This window comes from Cherax quadricarinatus, chromosome 19 (genome assembly GCF_038502225.1).
Source record: "Cherax quadricarinatus isolate ZL_2023a chromosome 19, ASM3850222v1, whole genome shotgun sequence".
NCBI lineage: Eukaryota > Metazoa > Arthropoda > Malacostraca > Decapoda > Parastacidae > Cherax > Cherax quadricarinatus.
The window spans coordinates 50243592-50264080 of NC_091310.1; the positions used below are offsets into that span (position 1 = coordinate 50243592).

The 20489-nt window shown below is 40.5% G+C and overlaps 1 protein-coding gene across 3 annotated transcripts in view; it reads left to right on the forward strand.

Annotated features, from left to right (window-relative positions):
• Positions 1 to 19802, forward strand: part of Dsor1 (mitogen-activated protein kinase kinase 1) — a 161948-nt gene extending 142146 nt beyond the window's left edge. For 2 of the 3 annotated variants that reach the window (XM_070086823.1, XM_070086824.1), the window contains 2 exons: positions 2959 to 3103; positions 18141 to 19802. In XM_070086823.1, the coding sequence (XP_069942924.1) occupies positions 2959 to 3078 (120 nt within the window). In that variant the 3' untranslated portion in view covers positions 3079 to 3103; positions 18141 to 19802. The remainder of the gene's footprint in view (positions 1 to 2958; positions 3104 to 18140) is intronic. The other variant, XR_011392201.1, reaches the window with a different exon arrangement.
• Positions 19803 to 20489: the final 687 nt, after the last annotated feature.

Genomic DNA, 20489 nt, shown 5'->3' on the forward strand with positions numbered 1-20489 from the left:
TGCAGACTACTGCATTAGTGTAAAAAATGGTATAAATATTATTGGTGCACTTGTGAAAGAATATTAGACTCACCAGTTGACGTGTATTGCACGCTTGGCACGATTTGTTTACTTTTGAAGTTTGGTAAAAATCGAACATTTCTGCTACTTTGAGCTCAATTTCAAGGCACCTTTCATTGTAAAACCAGTCAAAATCATCTCAATTTCAGTAATATGTCTTCCATTCTATAAAATGAGACCAAGAAAACTAGAATACAACAATAAATACTATACGAAAATACACTGCAAAGTCGCTGATTTATTAAAAAAAAATGGAAAAAGTTTTTTTTTTCTCATTATGCACCGTGTGCTGCAGGATTTTTTTTAGACTGTGCACACTGACCACATAGACCCATTCTTTCATATGAAGGCCTACCAGCTTTCTCCCACTAGATTTGAGGTCGCTAGAATTTATGAGTACTAGTACGTCAAAAACCCCTACGCGTAAGACGTACTAGTACGACGAAAACCCTCAAAGGGTTAATGGGTACAAAATACTCGGGGAACATGGAGAGGCTGTTTGAGGGGTGAGAAACAGGTACTTAGGGACACAACTGGAAGTTAAAGATGGAAGTGAACCACTGGGATCTTAGGAAATATTTCTCAGTCTCTTAGTGGTTAGGAAGTGAAATGATCTCAAAGTGGTTTGAGAAAGCTTCATACCTAGTTTTAAGAGCAGGTATATTAGGGCGAATGAGGCTAGGAGGGAGTGAATCTGACAAGTGGCAAGTCGAGAGGTGGGTCCAGGAGCCTAGTCTCTACCTGTGCAACCATGAGTAGAAATTTGTGAGTACATCCAAATCTCTAAGGGTTTTAGCATTCCCTTACTCTTCTTCTGAAATATGGGTATTTCATTTGTTCTTCCTCTAATATTGATATGTTCTTAAACGATGTTATATTGAAATTTCAGTACACTTTTATTCTTCTTTCTTTCAACACACCGGCCATATCCCACCAAGGCAGGGTGGCCCAAAAAGAAAAACGAAAGTTTCTCTTTTAAATTTAGTAATTTATATGGGAGAAGGGGTTACTAGCCCCTTGCTCCCAGCATTTTAGTCGCCTCTTACAACACGCATGGCTTACGGAGGAAGAATTCTGTTCCACTTCCCCATGGAGATAAGAGGAAATAAACAAGAACAAGAACTAGAAAGAAAATAGAAGAATACCCAGAGGGGTGTGTATATATATGCTTGTACATGTATGTGTAGTGTGACCTAAGTGCAAGTAGAAGTAGTAAGACATACCTGAAATCTTGCATGTTTATGAGACAGACAAAAAACACCAGCAATCCTACCATCATGTAAAACAATTACAGGTTTTCGTTGTACACTCACTTGGCAGGACGGTAGTACCTCCCTGGGCGGTTGCTGTTTACCAGCCTACTACCTAGGTACACTTTTATTGTCATTGTTAAATGTTTAGACTGGAAGTGAAATAACTCTGCTTCAGTGCTCCCACATCTTAACATTATTCATTTGTCCCCAAAATGACAAAGTATACATTACTGTTTATCTGGAGAGAGTTCCGGGGGTCAACGCCCCCGCGGCCCGGTCTGTGACCAGGCCTCCTTAGGTCAGTGTCCCAGGATGCGATCCACACCAGTCGACTAACACCCAGGTACCCATTTTACTGATGGGGAACATAGACAACAGGTTGAAAGAAACACGTCCAATGTTTCTACTCTGGCTGGGAATCGAACCCAGGCCCTCGCCGTGTGAAGCGAGAGCGTTAACCACCAGGCCACCAGAGCCCTGTGCATGCATCTTCATTTTAATGATATTCAATCTTGAGTTTAATACATACACCAGTTCCTAACCCTATACAATGGACCCTTCCTTTTCGTTGGGCTCTGTTTTCGTGAATTTCAGTTATCACCGACTTTTTTCATAAAAATATTGGCTCAGTTTTCGTTACTTTCCTCCGTTCTCGTTGGTGGTACAGAACATGTCTGTGTGCCTGCGGCTACACAACCTCCCACACATGCATTCTAAGGCAGTGTCGCTATGTTTCTTGGCGAGTGAACATTATCCTGCGAGGTCATAGGAAACATTTCATAATTCATTGTTTTTTGCACTTGTTTACCTTGTTTGACTGCTAAATAAGCCACTATGGGCCCAAAGAAAGCTGCTAGTGCCAGTCCTTTGGTAAAGGTGAGAAACATGATAGAATTAAAGAAAAAGATTGTAGAAAAATGTGAAAGTGGTGGTGGTAGAGGGTGGTAGTGGTGGTGATGGTGGAAGAGGGTGTTAGTGATGGTGGTAGAGGGTGGTAGTGATGGTGGTAGAGGGTGGTAGTGATGGCAGAAGAGGGGTGGTAGTGATGGTGATAAAAGGTGGTAGTGGTTGTGATGGTAGAGGGTGGTAGTGATGGCGATAGAGGGTGATAGTGATTGTGGTAGAGGGTAGAGCTGCAAGAGCTCTCTGGACAGTTCTTTTGTGTGACAGGGGTTCAATGACTCTCAGGCTGGTTCTAGTGCCATTAAAAAACTACGAAGGGAAGTAACCCAGAATAAGGACTTGGTACCTGAAGTCTTTATGGAAGGGGATTCCCCTCCCAAACAATCAGTTCTCCCTCACTCCTCCCTATCTTCCAGATGCCATCAACAGTCTTCAATAAAGGTAAGTGTGATGTTAAATGTTCATTTATACATGTTATACATGCTTTATAATATATTTGTCATTCATTTCTGTATGTAAATCTATATTTCTCTAAAAAAATTATTCTTTGTTAATACTTTTGGGATGAATTAATTGAATTAATGGTTTCAGTTTTCATCAATTTCACATTTCCTCAGACTCTCTGGAACAGATTAATAATGAAAAGGAGGGTCCACTGTATAAGCTTTTGTCTTACACTACACTAACATATAGGACCTTACTTGTCCTTATGAAGTACCAATATGTTTCTTTTCCTTATAAGAACCATGAATGGATAAAACGAGCTGAACAAGAGGATGTGGATATTGCTGGATGGGTATGCAAGACAATGGACATAACACCTTCCACTCCTACAAAACCATCTGCTGAAGCAAATTGTTGAAGTTGTGGGACAGTTAAATGCTATGGTAAGTCTGTGGATGTTTTGTTTATTTATATGTAATTTACTTATTTATACTTAGAGGTGACTAAAAGGCTTAGAGCATAAATTACTAAATGAAAAAAAGAAGAATTTTTTTTTTTGGGGGGGGGGGGGGATCACCATGACTCCGTGGGGGATGACCAGCATGTTAAAAAATAAATATATAAAGGATGGACTCTATGGGGAAGTGAAACAGAATTCTTCTTCCATAAGCCATGCATGTCGTAAGAGGTGACTAAAATGACGGGAGCAAGGGTCTAGTAACCCGTTCTCCTGTATAAATTATTAAATTTGGTGGGATATGGCCGGTTTGTTAAAAAAAAAAAATAAAGGATGAAGGGAGAGGATAAAGGAGGCTTTGTGTGTAAGGTTCATGGACTTACAACAGGCATGTGTGAGCATATTAGATAGGAATGAGTGGAAATGAATGATTTTTGGACTTGACAAGCTGTTGAAGTGTGAGCAGGGTAATATTTTGTTAAGGAATTCAGGGAAACTGGTTATCCAGAATTGAGTCTTGGAGGTAGGAAGTACAATGCCTGCACTTTAACCCATTCATTGTCAGTCCCGTAATATTACGGCTTTGAAGCCAGAGTCGGTCCCGTAATACTACTCCCAAATTCTAATAGCTTCCAATCTTGTAGGAGATAGCAGGTAGGCCTACATATGAGAGAAGGGGTCTTGAGTGGTCAGTGTGCACATTATAAAAAAAATCCTGCAGCACACAGTGCATAATGAGAAAAACGGCGACTGTGTTTTTGGTTTAACCCTTTGACTGTTTTGGTCGTATATATACATCTTACGAGCCAGTGTTTCGGACGTATTAATACGCATAAATTCTAGCGGCTTCAAATCAAGCAGGAGAAAGCTGGTAGGCCCACATGTGAGAGAATGGGTCTGTATGGTCAGTGTGCACCACATAAAAAAAATCCTGCAGCACGCAGTGCATAATGAGAAAAAAAAAAACGACCGTTTTTTTTTTTTGGGGGGGGGGGGGGATTAAAACGCCGAATTTGAGGTGTATTTTCGTATAATACTTATCGTTGTATTCTCGTTTTTATGGTCTCATGTGATAAAATGGAAAACACATTACAGAAATAGAGATGATTTTGATTAGTTTCACGATGAAAACGACCTTGAAATTGAACTCAAAGTAGCGGAAATGTTTGATTTTTACCATTGTTCAAGAGTAAGCAAATCACACCACACATCCAATGCACGTTAACTGGGGAGTCTAATATTCTTTCACTAGTGCACTGATATTATTTATATCATTTTTACAATAATGCAGTAGTCTGCATAACAGTAAATTTTGTATTTTTTGTATGAATAAAAATCAAAATAGAAAGCAATAGTAATATAAGAGGAACCTAGAGACATGACTAATGAAAAGAGGATATGTTATTTTAGTGCCAAGAATGTCTACATTGTTTATCCTGGACCCTATTTTGAAATTGGCATCTTTTTTAATGTGTGTGAAATTGGCCAAATTGCCAATTTCTGACCACTTGATTGGGTAGTTCAAATCGGTAAATGGGCAGTTTCTTGTACTCAACTGATAGAAAAAATGGAGTTCTAAAGAAATAGCTATGAGTTTGGTCAACTGGAACAACGGAATTGGCCAAAAACAGGGCTCAAAGTCGGCAAAATCGCCGAGACCACTAACTTCACGGGAGCGTAATTCCGTGAGTTTTCTACCAAATTTCGTACTTTTGGTGTCATTACCATCGGGAAAAGATTCTCTATCATTTCATAAGAATTTTTTTTTTTCCAAAAAATTTTGCGACAGAATGAGTTTCAGAAAGGGGCTTGCGACAGCCAAAGGGTTAAAACAATGACTTTGCAGTGTATTTTGTAAAGTATTTATGGTTGTATTCTCATTTTCTTGGTCTCATTTGATAGAATGGGAGATATTACAGAAATAGAGATCATTTTGAATGGCTTACAGTCAAAAAGTAGCTTGAAAGTGAGCTCAAAGTAGCAGAAATGTTTGATTTTTGAGGTTGTTCAAGAGTGAACATATCACGTCACGCATCCAATACACGTCAACTGGTGGGTCTAATATGCTTTCACAAATGAGCTGATATTATTTATACCATTTTTACAATAAAGTAGTACTCTGCATTAATAGTAGATCTTCTATTTTTTGTGTGAATAAAAATTCAAAATGGAAAGCAAGTGTAATAATAAGAGGGGCCTGGAGATGTAAATAATGAACAGAGAAAATGTTATTGAAGCACTAGGAATATTTGCATTGTTTATTGTGGACCTTATTTTGAAATTGGCCTTTCTTGAATTTTGTACGAAATTGGCCAAATTACTAATTTCTGATCACTTTATTGGGTTGTTGTAATAGGTAAATAGGCAGTTTCTTGTACTCAGTTGATAGAACAAGAGTGCCAGTAAAATAGCTATGAATATAGTCGACTGGAACAGTGGAATTGGCCCAAAATAGGGCTCAATTGGGCGAAATCGCAGATGCTTAAATATCTCCGGGACCTTTAACTTCACAAGAGCGTAATTCCATAAGTTTTCCATCAAATTTCGTACTTTTGGTTTCATTACCACCGGGAAAAGATTCTCTTATCATTTCAAAAAAAAATTATTTTTTTTTTAAATTCTTTGACACTGAGAGCAAGTTTGCGAGCAGGGCGTCTTGACAGTGAAAGGGTTAAAGTAGCGACTTTACGGTGTATTTTCATATAGTTTTTATTGGTGAATTTTTGGTTTCTTGGTCTCGTATGATAGAATGGAAGATATATGGCAGAAGTAGAGATAATTTTGAATGGTTTCAGGACTGAAAATAACTTGAAATTGAGCTCTAAGTAGCAGAAATGTTAAATTTTTACCAATTTTCCAGAGTACACAAAGTATGTCACTCGTCCACTACACATCTGACTGGTCTGTCAAATACATCTCCACAAATGCGTTGACATTATTTATACAATTTTTGCAATACAGCATCTCCTCACTTAGCGATGTACAGTGGACCCCCGGTATTCGATATTAATCCGTTCCTGAGAGCTCATCGAATACCGATAATATCGAAAACCGAATCAATTTTCCTCATAAGAAATAATAGAAATCAAATTAATCCATGCAAGACACTCAAAAGTATGAAAAAAAAAATTTTACTACATGGAATGTTAAGTTTAATGCAATAGAATAATAACAAAATAGTTGACACTTACCTTTAATGAAGATCTGGTGATGATTGATGGGATGGGAGGAGGGGAGAGTCTTAGTGTTTAGAAGGGGAATCCCCTTCCATTAGGACTTGAAGTAGCAAGTCCTTTTCCGGGGTTACTTCCCTTCTTCTTTTAATGCCACTAAGACCAGCTTCAGAGTCACTGGACTTCTGTCGCACAGCATATCTGTCCATAGAGGTCTGTACCTCCCGTTCCTTTATGACATCCCTAAAGTGTTTCACAACATTGTTAGTGTAATAGTCACCAGCACAGCTTGCAATAGCTGTGTTAGGGTGATTGTCATCAAAAAAGGTTTGCACTTTAAGCCACATTGCACACATTTCCTTAATCTGTGAAGTAGGCAACTTCTTCATTTTCTCTCTCCCCTCCTCTGAAGCAGTTTCCTCAGGTCTGCCCTCTTGCTGTTCAAGATGATCTAGCAGCTCATCAGTGGTTAGTTCTTCACTGTCCTCATCCACCAACTCTTCCACATCCTCCCCACTAACCTCCAACCCCAAGGACTTTCCCAATGCCACAATGGATTCCTCAACTGGCATAGGATTCTCAGGGTTAGCCTCAAATCCTTCAAAATCCCGTTTGTCTACACATTTTGGCCACAGTTTTTTCCAAGCAAAGTTCAAGGTCCTCTTAGTCACTCCCTCCCAAGCCGTACCTATCAGGTTTATACAATTGAGGATATTAAAGTGATCCTTCCAAAACTCTTTTAGAGTCAGTTGAGTTGCTGTGGTCACTACAAAGCACTTTTGAAACATAGCTTTTGTGTACAGTTTCTTGAAGTTGGAAATGACCTGCTGGTCCATGGGCTGCAGGAGAGGAGTGGTATTAGGAGGCAAAAACTTGACCTTAATGAAGCTCATGTCCCCAGAAAGTCGCTCTGACAAGTCTGTAGGATGACCAGGGGCATTGTCTAATACCAGGAGGCACTTAAGGTCTAATTTCTTTTCAGTTAGGTAATTTTTCACAGTGGGGGCAAATGCATGGTGTAACCAGTCATAGAAAAAGTCCCTAGTGACCCATGCCTTACTGTTTGCCCTCCACAGCACACACAAATTAGCCTTGAGGACATTGTTTTTCCTGAACACTCTGGGAGTTTCAGAGTGATACACCAGTAAAGGCTTCACTTTGCAATCACCATTAGCATTGGCACACATCAACAGAGTAAGCCTGTCTTTCATAGGCTTATGTCCTGGGAGTGCCTTTTCCTCCTGAGTAATGTAGGTCCTGCTTGGCATTTTCTTCCAAAACAGGCCTGTTTCGTCACAATTAAACACTTGTTCAGGTTTCAGTCCTTCACTGTCTATGTAATCCTTGAATTCCTTCACATATTTTTCAGCTGCTTTTTGGTCCGAACTGGCAGCCTCACCATGCCTAATCACACTATGTATGCCACTACGATTCTTAAATCTTTCAAACCAACCTTTGCTGGCCTTAAATTCACTCACATCATCACTATTTGCAGGCAATTTCTTTACCAAATCGTCATGCAACTGCCTAGCCTTTTCACAAATGATCACTTGAGAGATGCTATCTCCTGCTATCTGTTTTTCATTTATCCACACCAATAACAATCTCTCAGCATTTTCTAACACTTGCGGTCGCTGTTTCGTAATCACAGTTGCACCTTTTGCAAGAACAGCTTCCTTGATTGCCGTTTTCCTGGTCACTATAGTAGAGATGGTTGATTGGGGTTTATTATACAACCTAACCAGCTCTGACACACGCACTCCACTTTCGTACTTTGCAATTATCTCTTTCTTCATTTCATAAGTCATTAGCGACTTTTTTCTTGAAGGGTTGGCACTAGAAGCTTTCTTGGGGCCCATGGTGACTTATTTTGCAGAAACAAGCACCAAACACAGTGATAATATAGATAATATGGAATGTACCGAATGTATCCTTAGATGCGTGCACACTGGCTGGCTTGTAAACACTGGCACACAAGGGGCAGTTCAGGCCCCACGTGGACATGTCTCATACGAAACGTATCGAATACTGGGTTTTCAATCGAATACCGAGGAAAATTTTTTGCGATATAATGTATCAAATACCGGATTTATCGAATACCGATGCCATCGAATACCGGGGGTCCACTGTACTCATTTAATGACGACTTGGACTAATGATGGGCTCTGACCAGTATGCGTATCTGAATAATGTATATTAGAGCTGATTTTCTGTATTCTGTTTATTACAATATACATTGGTCCCTCACTTTTCGTAGTTCTCGGCAATCGTAAATTTCACCAATCATATGGGTATTTTCGTATAAACATGGACTCGCTTTTCATAGGTTGACTCGCGAATAGTAGTTCGTCTGGGACACGTACGCACGGTGTGAGCCGGGGAGGCCTCCCTTCCCAGCCAGTCTGGCATTGTTTACCAGTGAGTGAAGGTCCCCTCAAGTGCTCCTACGAAATATTTCATAATATTCCACTCATTTTAGTGCTTGCAAGTACTAAATAAGCTACCATGGCTCCAAAGAAAGCTCCTAGTGCCAAGCCTGTGGTAAAGAAGGTGAGAAATATGTACAGTGACAAAGTCTTGGGCCATTTTAGGGAAGTGTTAAAGAGAGCTCTCTCCACAGTTACTTTGTGAGACAGGACTAGAGTGACTCTCAAGGTGGTCCTAGTGGCATTAAGAAACAGAGAAGAGAAGCAACCCCAGAGAAGCAATTGGTACCTGAGGTGTTGCTGGAAGGGGATTCCCCTTCCAAACTGTAAACAATCCAATCTCTCTCCTCCTCCAGTCTCCTATACACTAAGAAGAATCTCCAATAAAGGTAAGTGTTATGCTGTTAATGTTTCATTCATCATTTCCCATTGTATTGTTTATGTACTGCATGTATATTTCATGTAAAAAAATTTTTTGTTTTAATACTTCTGGGTGTCAGGAACAGATTAATTGCATTTACATTATTTCTTATGGGGAAAATTGATTCGCAAATCGTAAATTTCGTTTATAGTAGCTCCTCCAGGAACGGATTAATTACGAAAAACGAAGGACCACTGTACAGTACACTACTGTATAAACATTAAAAACATACTAAAAATGTTATAAATGGTACAAAGGTGACATTAAAACAATATCAAAGATTGACACAAACCCACTACCATTATACGTAATATGCTCCTTGCTTAGCGACAAATTAATTTGCCAACATGATCTTAGGAATGTGACTCCGTAATTTAGTGAGAGGCTATACTTCAGAAATCTGCATAACTGTCAGGACTGTCTGCATTGTTTATTCTGAACTCTATTTTGAAATTGGTAATTTTTTAATATGTGTGAAATTGGCCAAATTATCAATTTCTGATCACTTTATTGGGTACTTGAAATAGGTAAATGAGCTGTTTCTTGTACTCAATCAATAGAATAGAAGGTATTCTAGCGAAATAGCTATGAATTTGGTCGACTGGAGCAATGCAATTGGCCAAATACAGGTTGGCCATCACAAATCCGGAATCATTGGGACCTGTAGTATGCTGGATAAGTGAGTTTGCCAGATTACAGATGGTTTGGTTAGAATACACTTAATTAACTTATCAAACGAGAGACTTTCTGCTACATCTTCCTCATTTTCATAACTGCTTTCTCCTCCACTGGCCTGCTGCTGTGGATTTACAACCATCGTACAATTTCTGAGTGTATAATGATGGAATTTGAGACAGTATAATGATTTGAGTCAGTATAATGATGAAATTTGAAATTATGCTAACCAAATTTAATGCCGGATTGCTGATGGAACCGGATAACTGATTGCTGGATTAGTGATGGTCGACCTGTAATAATTCTCATATTGGGCAAAATCACCAATGAGTAAATACGTTAATATGTAAATATGTATAGCCATTACCGTTAACATTGTGAAAGTGTAATTCCATTAGTTTTTCATTGAATTTTGTACATTTGGTTTCATTATTTTTGGAAAAGGATGCTCTTATCGTTTCATGAGAAAGATAATAATTTTTTCATTTAGATTTCTGCAACCCTGAGAGCGAGTTTCAGATCAGGGGTTCCAACCCTCAAAGGGTTAATTTCTTTTTTCTACAAACCAGCCATATCCCACTGAGACAGGGTGACCTAAAAAAAAAAAAGTGAAAGCTTCTCTTTTTAAGTTTAGTAATGTATACAGGAAAGGGGTTACTAGCCCCTTGCTGCTGGCATTTTAGTTGCCTCTTACAATATGTATGGCTTACAAGGAAGAATTCTGTTCCACTTCCCCACGGACAAAAAAACTTAAGTTTTTTATTTTTCTCCCCCAACAAGTCAGCTTTCTCCCACCGAGGCAGGGTGACCCAAAAAGAAAGAAAATTCCCTAAAAGAAAATACTTTCATCATTCAACACTTTCACCTTACTCGTATATAATCACTGTCTTTGCAGAGGCGCTCAAACATGACAGTTTAGAAGTCCCTCCAAACTGTCAGTATCCCAGACCCCTCCTTTAAAGTGCAGGCATTGTACTTCCTATTTCCAGTGCTCAAATCCGGCTAAATCTATAATAACCGGTTTCCTTGAATCCCTTCACTAAATATTACCCTGATCACACTCCAACAGCTTGTCAGGTCCCATAAACCATTCGTTTCCATTCATTCCTGTCTAACGCACTCAGACATGCTTGCTGGAAGTCCAAGCCCCTCACCCACAAAACCTCCTTTACCCCATCCTTCCAGCCTTTTTGAGGACGACCCCTACCCCGCCTTCCTTCCTCTACAGATTTATACGCTCTCCAAGTCATTCTGCTTTGATCCATTCTGTCTAAATGACCAAACCACCTCACCAACCCCACTTCAGCCCTCTGACTAATAAACCATACCACGGGCGGGGATAGAACCTGTGATCAGAGTCTCAAAACTGAAGTTTTGACACACTGATCGCGGGTTCTATCCCCGCCTGTGGTATGGTTTGTTTGCAATCGTGTCATTACGATTTCGTGAGTCACTCTGACTAATATAATACTTTTAGTAACTCCACACCACCTCCTAATTTCCACACCCCGAATTCTCTGCTTAATATTTACTCCACACATCGCCCTTAGACAGGGCATCTCCACTGCCTCCAGCCTAAGTATATTTATATATACAGTGGACCCTCGTTTAACGATATTAATCCATTCCAGAGAGCTTGTCCTTAACCGATTTTATCGTTATCTGATTTAATTTTCTCCATAAGAAATGATGGAAATCCAATTAATCCGTTCCTGCTGTCAGGAGGCATGACAGAGCAGTATTTCAATATGATGCTATTATCATCTCTATGGCTTATTTATCTATCACAATTCATCTAATATGACATGATAAACAATATTAATAACATAGAAACAGGATATATGCTCTAGAATGAATAAAACATGTCATAATGTATGTGAGGAGAAAGTGATGGAAGTGTTGGGTTTATAAGGGCCACTGAGAGGAGCCGTACATGTTAGTGGTGGAGGAGGCTTCTGCCACCACCACTATCCACAAACAATATATGTAAAATTTATAAATAAGAAATATTTACATTTTAATTTATAAATAAGAAATATTTGCACTTACCTTGGAGGAGATGTTAGTTTAATTACGTAGTTTGATGGAGTGTAGCAGATATGCAGGGAGTGTAGCAGGCATGCAGGGAGTGTAGCAGGCATGCAGGGAATGTAGCAGGCAAGAATGGAATGTAGCAGGGAGTGTAGCAGACATGCAGGGAGTGTAGCAAGCATGCAGGGAGTGTAGTAGGCATGCATGGAGTATAGTAGGCATGCATGGAGTATAGTAGGCATGCATGGAGTGTAGTAGGCATGCATGGAGTGTAGCAGGCATGCATGGAGTGTAGCAGGCATGCATGGAGTGTAGCAGGCATGCAGGGAGTATAGTAGGCATGCATGGAGTGTAGCAGGCATGCATGGAGTGTAGCAGGCATGCATGGAGTGTAGCAGGCATGCATGGAGTGTAGCAGGCATGCATGGAGTGTAGCAGGCATGCATGGAGTGTAGCAGGCATGCATGGAGTGTAGCAGGCATGCATGGAGTGTAGCAGGCATGCATGGAGTGTAGCAGGCATGCATGGAGTGTAGCAGGCATGCATGGAGTGTAGCAGGCATGCAGGGAGTGTAGCAGGCATGCATGGAGTGTAGCAGGCATGCATGGAGTGTAGCAGGCATGCATGGAGTGTAGCAGGCATGCATGGAGTGTAGCAGGCATGCATGGAGTGTAGCAGGCATGCATGGAGTGTAGCAGGCATGCATGGAGTGTAGCAGGCATGCAGGGAGTGTAGCAGGCATGCAGGGAGTGTAGCAGGCATGCATGGAGTGTAGCAGGCATGCATGGAGTGTAGCAGGCATGCATGGAGTGTAGCAGGCATGCAGGGAGTGTAGCAGGCATGCAGGGAGTGTAGCAGGCATGCATGGAGTGTAGCAGGCATGCATGGAGTGTAGCAGGCATGCATGGAGTGTAGCAGGCATGCATGGAGTGTAGCAGGCATGCATGGAGTGTAGCAGGCATGCTGGGAGTGTAGCAGGCATGCTGGGAGTGTAGCAGGCATGCTGGGAGTGTAGCAGGCATGCTGGGAGTGTAGCAGGCATGCTGGGAGTGTAGCAGGCATGCTGGGAGTGTAGCAGGCATGCTGGGAGTGTAGCAGGCATGCTGGGAGTGTAGCAGGCATGCTGGGAGTGTAGCAGGCATGCATGGAGTGTAGCAGGCATGCATGGAGTGTAGCAGGCATGCATGGAGTGTAGCAGGCATGCATGGAGTGTAGCAGGCATGCATGGAGTGTAGCAGGCATGCATGGAGTGTAGCAGGCATGCATGGAGTGTAGCAGGCATGCATGGAGTGTAGCAGGCATGCAGGGAGTGTAGTAGGCATGCATGGAGTGTAGCAGGCATGCATGGAGTGTAGCAGGCATGCATGGAGTGTAGCAGGCATGCATGGAGTGTAGCAGGCATGCATGGAGTGTAGCAGGCATGCATGGAGTGTAGCAGGCATGCATGGAGTGTAGCAGGCATGCATGGAGTGTAGCAGGCATGCATGGAGTGTAGCAGGCATGCATGGAGTGTAGCAGGCATGCATGGAGTGTAGCAGGCATGCATGGAGTGTAGGCATGCAGGCATGCATGGAGTGTAGCAGTCATGCATGGAGTGTAGCAGGCATGCAGGGAGTGTAGCAGGCATGCAGGGAGTGTAGCAGGCATGCATGGAGTGTAGCAGGCATGCATGGAGTGTAGCAGGCATGCATGGAGTGTAGCAGGCATGCTGGGAGTGTAGCAGGCATGCTGGGAGTGTAGCAGGCATGCTGGGAGTGTAGCAGGCATGCTGGGAGTGTAGCAGGCATGCTGGGAGTGTAGCAGGCATGCTGGGAGTGTAGCAGGCATGCTGGGAGTGTAGCAGGCATGCAGGGAGTGTAGCAGGCATGCAGGGAGTGTAGCAGGCATTCAGGGAATGTAGCAGGCATGCAGGGAGTGTAGCAGGCATGCAGGGAGTGTACCAGGCATGCAGGGAGTGTAGCAAACATACAGGGAGTGTAGCAGGCATGTAGGAGGCGAGAGGAAGGCGAGTTTATTATGCTTCAATATGACGCTTATTTATCTATCACAGTTCATCTAATATGACATAATAAACAATATTAATAACATAGAAGCATGATATATACTCTAGAATGAATAAAATATGTCATAATTTATGTGAGAAGAAAGTGGTGGAAGTGTTGTTGTTGGGTTTATAATGGTCACTGAGAGAAGCCGTACATATTAGTGGTGGAGGAGGCTTCTGCCACCACCTGTATCCACAGTATATGTACGTAATTTATAAATAAGAAGCATTTACATTTTAATTTATAAATAAATATTTACAGGATCATGACAGAAATGTTAAAAGCAGGGAGGAATATAGTGTTGAAGTGGTTGGTATTTTTGTTTAATAAATGTATGAAAGAGGGGAAGGTACCTAGGGATTGGCAGAGAGCATGTATAGTCCCTTTATATAAAGGGAAAGGGGACAAAAGAGATTACCTAGGGATTGGCAGAGAGCATGTATAGTCCCTTTATATAAAGGGAAAGGGGACAAAAGAGATTGTAAAAAATTATAGAGGAATAAGTTTACTGAGTATACTAGGAAAAGTGTATGGTAGGGTTATTATTGAAAGAATTAGAGGTAAGACAGACTGTAGAATTGTGGATGAGCAAGTAGGTTTTAGAGTGGGTAGGTGATGTGTAGATAAAGTGTTTACATTGAAGCATATATGTGAACAGTATTTAGGTAAAGGTAGGGAAGTTTTTATTGCATTTATGGATTTAGAAAAGGCATATGATAGTGAATAGGGGAGCAATGTGGCAGATGTTGCAAGTATATGGAATAGGTGGTAAGTTACTAAATGCTGTAAAGAGTTTTTATGAGGATAGTGAGGCTCAGGTTAGGGTGTGTAGAATAGAGGGAGACTACTTCCTGGTAAAAGTAGGTCTTAGACAGGGATGTGTAATGTCACCATGGTTGTTTAATATATTTATAGATGGGGTTGTAAAAGAAGTAAATGCTAGGGTGTTTGGGAGAGGGGTGGGATTAAATTATGGGGAATTAAATACAAAATGGGAAGTGACAGTTACTTTTTGCTGATGATACTGTGCTTATGGGAGATTCTAAAGAAAAATTGCAAAGGTTGGTGGACAAATTTGGGAGTGTGTGTAAAGGTAGAAAGTTGAAAGTGAACATAGAAAAGAGTAAGGTGACGAGGGTATCAAATGATTTAGATAAAGAAAAATTGAATATCAAATTGGGGAGGAGGAATATGGAAGAAGTGAATGTTTTCAGATATTTGGGAGTTGATGTGTCAGCGGATGGATTTATGAAGGAAGAGGTTAATCATAGAATTGATGAAGGAAAAAAGGTGAGTGGTGCATTGAGGTATATGTGGAGGCAAAAAATGTTATCTATGGAGGCAGAGAAGAGAATGTATGAAAGTATAGTAGTACCAACACTCTTATATGGGTGTGAAGCTTGGGTTGTAAATGCTGCAGCGAGGTGGTGGTTGGAGGCAGTGGAGATGTCCTGTCTAAGGGCAATGTGTGGTGCAAATATTATGCAGAAAATTCGGAGTGTGGAAATTAGGAGATGGTGTGGAGTTAATAAAAGTATTAGTCTTAGGGCTGAAGAGGGTTTGTTGAGGTGGTTTGGTCATTTAGAGAGAATGGATCAAAGTAGAATGACATGGAGAGCATATAAAACTGTAGGGGAAGGAAGGCGAGGTATATGTTGTCCTCGAAAAGGTTGGAGGGAGGGGGTAAAGGAGGTGTTGTGGGCGAGGGGCTTGGACTTCCAGCAAGCGTGCGTGAGCGTGTTAGGAGTGAATGGAGACGAATGGTATTTGTGACCTGACAAGCTGTTGGAGTGTGAGGAGGGTAATAGTATTTAGTGAAGGGATTCAAGGAAACCAGTTATTTTATATAACCGGACTTGAGTCCTGGAAATGGGAAGTACAGTGCTTGCACTCTAAAGGAGGGGTTTGGGATATTGGCAGTTTGGAGGGATATACTGTGTATTTTTATACATATATACATGTACTTCTAAACTTGTATTCTGGGCACCTCTGCGAAAACAGTGATAATGTATGAGTGAGGTGAAAGTGTTGAATGATGATGAAAGTATTTTCTTTTTGGGGATTTTCTTTCTTTATGGGTCACACTGCCTCGGTGGGAGACGGCCAACTTGTTGAAAAAAAAAAATTACATTTTAATTTATAAATGAGTAAGTAAGTTTAATCAGGTATACACAAATACAGTTATGTACATAGATTATCATACGTAGCAGCATATGTGTAAAGTATCTAGGATAACCCAAAAAAGTCAGAGTGATTTATTTCCATTGGGGTCCTTTTATATTTACACATATTTACTTTAATACTTACACTTTTATATTTACACTTATCTTGGAGGAGATGTTAGTTTAATTAGTTTGATGGAGGAGATGCTGGCAGAGGTTCAGGGTGTTGGAAGATACGTAGCAGGCTGGCGTATGTTCATTGGCCCGATACACATCCAACATCATTGAAGAGTTACTTTCGTGTCGCTTTTCTGTCACTTACTCGCTTAACTTACTTGCTGCACTGTTAATTCTATAGTTTATCACTGGCTGGCACTAGAGCCTTTATCGATACCTGCTGCTTTAGCATCGTACATATCGTAGAATCACTGAATCACTGCAGAAGACACATTCTCCCCTCTCTCTTCCTCCTCCCCTTTGGTACTTTGCTACGAGATTTTTCTTGAATTCTATTGTTTCTTTCCTTCTTTATCACAGGGCTGGCACTAGAAACTTTCTTTGGGACCATGGTGGCTTATTTAGCAGTTACAAGCCCTAAAAACAATGGAATAATACAAAATATCTTGCATGTAAGCGTGGAATCATGCCCTCCCTGGCTTGTAAACAATGGCACGCTGGCTGTGCATGGGTTCAGGCCGGGCAGACACGTTCGGGACAAATGTCCTTAACTGAGTTTTTCATCATTAGCCAAGCCAATATTTTGATGCAAAAATGCATCGGTATCCAATTTTATCGCTGTCTGATAGCATCGTTAACTGAGGGTCCACTGTATTATATATTTTTTATTAACATATTGGCTGTTTCCCACCAAGGCAGGATGACATGAAAAAGAAGCAACACTTCTTCACCATTCACTCCATCACTGTCTTGCCAGAGGTGTGCCTACATTACAATTAAAAAATTGCAACATATCTCCACCCCTCTTTCAGAGTGCAGGCACTGTACTTCACACCTCCTGGACTTAGGTCTAGCTAACCAGTTTTCCTGAAATCCCTCATAAATGTTACTTTGCTCACACTCCAACAGCACATCAAGTCATAAAAACCATTTTCCTCCTCTCGCTCCTATCTAACAAGCTCTCATACGCTTGCTGGAAATCCAAGCCCCTTGCACACAAAACCCTCCTCTTTCCCCTTAACCTTTCCTAGGATGACCCTCATCCCACCTTCTTTCAACTACAGATTTATATGCCCTCCAAATCATTATATTTTGTTCCATCCTCTCTAAATGTCCAAACCACTTCGACAACCCTTCTTCTGCCCTCTGGCTTATACTTTTAGAAACCCTGCACCTCCTCCTAATCTCCAAGCTAGGGCTTCTATGTTATATTCACACTGCACATTGTCCTCAGACACAACATCTCTCCTACTTCCAGCCTTCTCTTTGTTGCAACATTCACCACCCATGCTTCACACCCATATAAGAGTGTTGGTACCACTATACTCTCATAAATTCCCCTCTTTGCTCCCATGGATAACATTCTTTGTCTCCACAGACTCCTCAGTGCTCCAGTCATCTTTTTCTCTCGTCAGTTCTGTTTGACCTCGTCTTTCATAGATCCATCTGCTGACAAGTCCACTCCCAAATATCTGAATACATTCACTTCCTACATACTCCCTCCTTCCAGTCTGATATCCAGTCTTTCATTACCTAAATTTTTGTTACCCTCATGACCTTGCTCTTTCCATTGTTCACTTTTAATTTTCTTCTTTTAGATACCTACCCAGATTCGTCCACCAACCTCTGCAACTTCTTTTCAGAATCTCCCAAAAGCACAGTGTCATCAGTAAAAAGCAACTTTGTGTTAGATTATTTATCTTCCAGTCCTATACCTCTCCCTGTCTATAAATATATTGAACAACCATGGTGACATCATGCATCCCTATCTAAGACCTACTTTAACTAGAAAATAATCTCCCTCCTACATACCTTAACCTGAGAGAATTGTAGAAATGTCTCAATTAATGACCTCTATTATAATCAATATTTTTTGACTAAATAGGCTTAAATTATGCTTTCTTTCATTTCAGGAAAGAGGTGTGCATATTCCGCTGGCTGGAGAAGCACCAGAACCACCTTGAACCTTGTACTACATGTGATGTATAAATTGTAATTGTTCCAAGTGAATTACAGTGTTGTTTATTGTGCGTCCAAACACTTGTCTAATTAGTCCCAGTGGTGACTTGCTATTCCCGAGGCCAATTTTTGAGTGTCAGTTGATTGACACATTGTCAACATAAAAGTAACTGTTACAGAACTGTGGTAGTATCAGAAATGTGAACCAAAGAAGGTGTGGGGAACAAAGTAAATTTGTCCAGGCACAAATATGATGGTCAGAAATTAGAGTTATATTAGTAAAAATTAAGGACCACTTCAAGTGGTAAAAAAAAAAAATTCAGCATGAAAGTTAGTGTAGTTAAAACTGTGATGATAATAAGACTTGAAAGGAATCAGTGTTGCATGGTATTCCAGGAACTGAAATCTCTTGGTAAATTAAGTGTTGCAAGATTGTCCAGAAACTGAATTCTGCACATACCTGTTCACCCTTTCTTTTATCTATTAACTTTCGTTGAAAATTTGAACCACATTGTAAATTCTTATACACATTAGCATTTCTCTGTAATTAATTAATTATATTGTTGTAAATTATTGTAAACACTAATATTTTAGTGTAAGTTATTTTTATGCACAAATGCTTATGTTAATTTTAAACAGATAAATTGTTATGAGGCAGGGGATTTGAAGGTAAAGGGAGGGGCTTCAGTCTCTCGTTAGTAACTTCATTTTGGCTTTTTGGAAGAGACATGGATTTTATATTGCTAATTTAAACGGCTATTTTTATTGCAGTATGACTCAGAAATCTTAAATGGTCTGGACTTGAGCCTCTGTATTTTTCTGGATTTAGGAAAGTTGGAATTGGAGCTAAAAAAAAAATGACAGTAATGTAAACAAAAAATTCCTTCCTACATAACATGTAAATATTATATAGGACTTAACAAAATCATGCTGTGCTCCTTGCTTACAGGTGACTGCTGTAGAACAATGGTTCACTAAGCCCAGGCTCTTCAACTAAACCACTAAAATATTGTGGCAAGTTATCAGCTGACTGTGCATCAGTAGATTTTCTCATCACTCCTAGGAGGTCACCTGATGCTATAGCCAACCATGTGAGAAGTTACAGGGCTCATTATTGTCCATTTTCTCAAGAAAAAAAAAAAACTTTTTGCATATTGTGCTACTTTAATGCTTGCCTTCCTCTGAACCAGTCAAATAAACCTCTTCCAATTAAAATTACTCCTAGAATAGAACTCAAATAATTTACCTTTCAGGGGCATTATAATGTACAGTTGATGCATCAGTATTGAATTCTTTCATAATTTTATTACCTAAATGACCTTTTCTCCTCTCTGCATATGCTACATCACCACCACTTTTTACCCAGTTTTAATAACAGTTCTTCCTTTTCATATCTGAGGTTCCATTATCCTGTCCAAAATCCATTCCAAGATTATAATTTAAAAAAAAAAAAAAAAAAAAAAAAAAATGTGCAAATGCCAAAAGAGCAGATGTGTTAAACATGAGCTATACACAAGAACTAGCCTTGATTATTGCAGATACTTGGCATCATATATTATTTCTTTTATCAAAAATGGGCAATTCCAATTTCTTTTGTTAAGGTTTTAGGATTTTTGGAGTTATGCTGTAATATAGTGTTTAAAGCTGAGGGCCAAGCAGTGTATGGTGGTTCATTTTTATTGTGCAGGAGGGGAATCAGAGGACCTTTTTTGTGGTGAGATACCCTCCTTCATGAGGGAAAGATACCCTCCTCCATGAGGGAAAGATACCCTCATTCATAAGGGGAAGATTCCCTCCTTCATGAGGGAAAGATACCCTCCTTCATGAGGGAAAGATACCCTCCTTCATGAGGGAAAGATACCCTCTCCATTATAGGGGGGAGAGGTGTTCTCTCACGGTGGAGATATCCTCTCCTTTATGGAGGTATATCATCTTCATGGGGTGAAATATATTCTCTCATTCATGGTGGAGATACCTTTTCATTCGTGGTGGAGATGCCCTCTAATTCATAGTTCAGATGCCCTCTCATTCATGGTGGAGGTGCCCTCTCAATCATAGAGATGCTTTCTCATACACTATGGTGGAGGTGCCCTCTCATTCATGGTAGTGGTGCCCTTTCATTCATGGTAGAGATGCCCTTTCATTCATGGTAGAGGTGCCCTCTCATTCATGGTAGAGGTGCCCTCTCATTCATGGTAGAGGTGCCCTCTCATTCATGGTAGAGGTGCCCTCTCATTCATGGTAGAGGTGCCCTCTCATTCATGGTAGAGGTGCCCCCTCATTCATGGTAGAGGTGCCCCCTC